The sequence below is a fragment of the Eleginops maclovinus genome, chromosome 17, assembly GCF_036324505.1.
Source record: "Eleginops maclovinus isolate JMC-PN-2008 ecotype Puerto Natales chromosome 17, JC_Emac_rtc_rv5, whole genome shotgun sequence".
Taxonomy (NCBI): Eukaryota; Metazoa; Chordata; class Actinopteri; order Perciformes; family Eleginopidae; genus Eleginops; species Eleginops maclovinus.
Genome location: NC_086365.1, coordinates 16641163 through 16646162, shown reverse-complemented (window position 1 = coordinate 16646162; position 5000 = coordinate 16641163). Strand labels below are relative to the sequence as shown.

Genomic DNA, 5000 nt, shown 5'->3' with positions numbered 1-5000 from the left:
CAGTTAATCTAAGACAGGCAGATGGACACACACACACACACACACACACACACACACACACACACACACACACAGGGCGACAGTCAATCAAAGGTTCTTTGTTTCTTTATTAAAAGCTCCAATCAGGAATCGAAAAGAACACAACATCAAAGTGTGTGTGTGTGTGTGTGTGTGTGTGTGTGTGTGTGTGTGTGTGTGTGTGTGTGTGTGTGTGTGTGTGTGTGTGTGTGTGTGTGTGTGTGTGTGTGTGTGTGTGTGTGTTGGTGTTTGTAATTCAGTTGATTCTGGAGACGTTAGCAGGTGTTCAGGTGGTAAAGGTATCATAAGTTCTGATTCCATTAAACATGTTTGGTGCGTTTCCGTCTCAATCAGATATCAGACGGTTATTCAAAAGCTGGCGTCATGAAGAAAGACGGCGAGGCCTCTCTGGTTTTGTCCTCTTTCTTTCTGTCTTTCTCTCAGTGTTTTCAGGGTGGGGAGGGTCAGCGGGCCCCCTGGGGAGCAGGAGGGCGGGGGGTTTATTCCAAGATCTGTGGATGAACTCGTCCCAAAGAAAGAGACAGAGACATAAACAAGAGCTCTGAAACAAAGTCTGAAACTGTAGAGAGGAAGGTTTAAAGAGTCCTCTCCTGCTGATGTTCTGGTGTATATCAGTATGTAGAGTCCCTACTTTAAAGAGTCCTCTCCTGCTGATGTTCAGGTGTATATCAGTATGTAGAGTCCCTACTTTAAAGAGTCCTCTCCTGCTGATGTTCAGGTGTATATCAGTATGTAGAGTCTCTACTTTAAAGAGTCCTCTCCTGCTGATGTTCAGGTGTATATCTGTAATGTAGGGAGTCTCTACTTTAAGAGTCCTCTCCTGCGGGATGTTCAGGTGTATATCATATGTAGTGTCTTACTTTAAAGAGTTCCTTCTCCTGCTGCCCCCTTCTGATTTAAAGAGTCCTCTCCTGCTGATGTTCAGGTGTATATCAGTATGTAGTGTCTCTACTTTAAAGAGTCCTCTCCTGCTGATGTTCAGGTGTATATCAGTATGTAGAGTCTCTACTTTAAAGAGTCCTCTCCTGCTGATGTTCAGGTGTATATCAGTATGTAGAGTCTCTACTTTAAAGAGTCCTCTCCTGCTGATGTTCAGGTGTATATCAGTATGTAGAGTCTCTACTTTAAAGAGTCCTCTCCTGCTGATGTTCAGGTGTATATCAGTATGTAGAGTCTCTACTTTAAAGAGTCCTCTCCTGCTGATGTTCAGGTGTATATCAGTATGTAGTGTCTCTACTTTAAAGAGTCCTCTCCTGCTGATGTTCAGGTGTATATCAGTATGTAGTGTCTCTACTTTAAAGAGTCCTCTCCTGCTGATGTTCAGGTGTATGTCAGTATGTAGCGTCTCTACTTTAAAGAGTCCTCTCCTGCTGATGTTCAGATGTATGTCAGTATGTAGAGTCTCTACTTTAAAGAGTCCTCTCCTGCTGATGTTCAGGTGTATATCAGTATGTAGAGTCTCTACTTTAAAGAGTCCTCTCCTGATGATGTTCAGGTGTATATCAGTATGTAGAGTCTCTACTTTAAAGAGTCCTCTCCTGCTGATGTTCAGGTGTATATCAGTATGTAGAGTCTCTACTTTAAAGAGTCCTCTCCTGCTGATGTTCAGGTGTATATCAGTATGTAGAGTCTCTACTTTAAAGAGTCCTCTCCTGCTGATGTTCAGGTGTATATCAGTATGTAGTGTCTCTACTTTAAAGAGTCCTCTCCTGCTGATGTTCAGGTGTATATCAGTATGTAGTGTCTGTACTTTAAAGAGTCCTCTCCTGCTGATGTTCAGGTGTATATCAGTATGTAGTGTCTCTGCTGGGATATGTCTCCATGCCTTAATGTTACACTTCTCCCAAAAAAAATGGAAAAACAAAGAAATATTTTGAGTATAACCAATGACGAGTACCTGCAGCTTTTCAAAATAAAAGCCTTTTCTTATCTGAGCATCAGGTAAACATATGAGGTCACATGACATCCTGTTTCAGTCAGCAGGGTAATCAGTGGAGAGCTTGTCTGTATTGTTACCTTCACAGTGAGCTGTGTGTAACATCTCTTATCTCAGGACAGACACCACACTGTTGTTGTTGTTGTTGTTGTTGTTGTTGTTGTTGTTGTTCTTGTCAGCCATCTTTCTCTCTTTCAGCTTAAACTTCAAAATAAAATCACATGTACAGTTTTAAATTGGCAACAAAGGACTTCTCAAGCAGGGTTTTTTTTAGTGCCACTTTCCCCAAGACAACCCCATTAGCTTTCCTCTTTTGACAACTTTCCTACAAGAGTAAGGGGCTTGTGACGCTCTAAAAAGTGACTAAAGCAACAAATCTAGCCACTTTTCTTAACCATAATAAACAAAGCAAGACAAATATTCAAATATCTGCTATGGAATATAAAATAAATAAATACAAATGGGCCTAAATACTTCCTCCTTGCTGCAAACAACATTAAGCTTAATGCAAAATGATGATATGCGAACTAGCGTATTGACGGTATTTCCCAACCTTTTAGCATCTTTTGGAGCTAATGCTAGTTTCTTTCATTGAAGAATTGTCAGAAAAAAATGCATTTTGTTTTCCCAAGATTGAACTATCTTTAAAGGACTTGTATTTATACTCCTTGGTGGCTTTGGAAGCTAACGTTAGCTACATGGGGAAACAAAAGCGCTATCCACTTCCTGTTTTGGTTTCACGATTGTTGCCATACTTTCTTGGGGACTTAAATGGAGATCATACAAAGGTAATTGTGAATCAAACTAAGGCTTATAAGCCAAGCTGAAATCTGATTTACCGCCTCAGAGAACGTGTGTGTTTCCACTTTAAAGCAGCACTTGTGTCTCTAATAAAGTGTGAGTTATTAATGTTTGAAATAACAAACGCACACACACATTTGGGTGTAAAAGCAGATTTTAGTGGCCGTCAGTGTTGACACAGGCGACCACATGTAGAGAACATTACAGCGTCTGGGAAACGAACAACACACACTCTCATCACAGGTACGTAAACATGAGGAATATATGTGTATTTTGAGAGTGTGTGTGTTTCAAGCAGTAAAAGTCAATCAGCCGTAACACTGTTGGTCTGGTCAGAGTGAAGGAACGCGAAAAACAAACCCTCTTCTGTGTGTGTGTGTGTGTGTGTGTGTGTGTGTGTGTGTGTGTGTGTGTGTGTGTGTGTGTGTGTGTGTGTGTGTGTGTGTGTGTGTGTGTGTGTAGGAAGTACACACACACATACATTAACAGTCTTTATGGATTGTTGAGAAACTTTCTTAAGAACTAGTGTATTCAACCGGCAGACACACCCTGTGTGTGTGTGTGTGTGTGTGTGTGTGTGTGTGTGTGTGTGTGTGTGTGTGTGTGTGTGTGTGTGTGTGTGTGTGTGTGTGTGTGTGTGTGTGTGTGTGTGTGTGTGTGTGTGTGTGTGTGTGTTGATAGTAATCAGACGACACAAAGGGGCAGAAACTCCCGTGGGTTAGATAAGGAGAGGAAGGCTCTCGGCCAATCAGAAGCAGCGATGTCACACCTGTTTTGTGTGTTTTGAGACAATGATGTTCATTCACTCAGGTGCTGTAGTTCGTTTTAGCTTCATTAAAAATGTGCATTATTTGGGAAAATAAAGTAAAACAGTTATGAGGGAAAATCTACAAAAGATTCATAATATTTTAAAGTCATAATACTTTCCAAATACAATCCTAAATTAACAGGAAGAATTTGTAATATGTTGTTACTGTTACTGAATATTTCGGCCTTGGTTGTTTTATTTCATGATTAAATAAAAAGATTTTAACTTTTTTTCTGAATAAAATCCAAAATTTGAATATTAAAAAGAAATATAAAGATAAATATTTGAAACATATTGAAAATGATGTAAAAATTTACCAAAAAAATGTAGAATATTGCAAAGCTTAAAGTTTAAATTCATCGGTTAAATTCCAACATTTCAAAATATATATTTACATTATTTTTAAATAGAATGTGTAATATTTTCTCACCCCCACACGGTGTCTTACTTTTATTACTTCAATATATTTAAATACCAATACTTCAATACCTTTGTCGAACACAGGATTTTAAATAAGGTTTTACTACTTTAGTCACACTTCTTGCTCTCCGTGTGTTTCCAGTAACTTCCACTGCTGTTTTGTGTGTGTGTGTGTGTGTGTGTGTGTGTGTGTGTGTGTGTGTGTGTGTGTGTGTGTGTGTGTGTGTGTGTGTGTGTGTGTGTGTGTGTGTGTGTGTGTGTGTTCTGTCTTAATGAGTCGTTCATTCCGAGTGTGTTTTACTAAATGACTGTTTGCAGTCACTTTATTTACTGAGTATAAATCACGGAGTGTCGAAGTACAAGCACTGCAGTATTTCCATCTTACCCTGCTTCATACTTATTATTACTTCTGTGTTTCTGAGAAACTCAAGGAAAGTTGACTTTCAGAGATACGTTGTTCTCAGAAGAATATAGGAAATGTTTAAAGAGAAACAGAATACAAATGTTTGCAAAACTGTACTCCTCTCTGTGTCTCTGCAGGGATCTCAGTATGAATAACCTGACGGCGCTGACGAGCGGAGCGCTGACTAACCTGCACTTCCTGGAGGAGCTGTGAGTCTCTCACACACTCACACACACACACACACACACACACACACACACACACACACACACACACACACACACACACACACACACACACACACACACACTCAGACAGACAACATTTAAGGTAAATATTTTCCTTGTTTACTTCAGTTTTTGTTCCCTTCCTGTACAAAATTCCCAAAGAAATGTCCAACGTGTGTGAAAAGTTCTCTTGATTTTATATTGCTTTATTACCCAAAAAGTGACCAATAAAGGTGAAAGAAATCTGAAAAATATATGAAAAAAATACTATTTTACGGGAAAAAATCTGTAAAATTGTCAGACAGGCCGACAAACACACACACACACACTCACACACACAGTCAGTGAACAGCTGACCTCACAGAG

General features: G+C 39.6%; 1 protein-coding gene across 5 annotated transcripts in view; it reads left to right on the top strand.

Moving 5' to 3' along the window:
• The window catches only part of LOC134879095 (leucine-rich repeat-containing G-protein coupled receptor 5-like), a 26420-nt gene that overhangs the window by 4146 nt on the left and 17274 nt on the right, over positions 1-5000 (top strand). For 3 of the 5 annotated variants that reach the window (XM_063905409.1, XM_063905411.1, XM_063905408.1), the window contains exon 3: positions 4545-4616. In XM_063905409.1, coding sequence (XP_063761479.1) covers positions 4545-4616 — 72 coding nt within the window. Of the gene's footprint in view, positions 1-2862; positions 3020-4544; positions 4617-5000 lie in introns of those variants that run through there. The other 2 variants (XM_063905413.1, XM_063905412.1) reach the window with 1 other exon arrangement.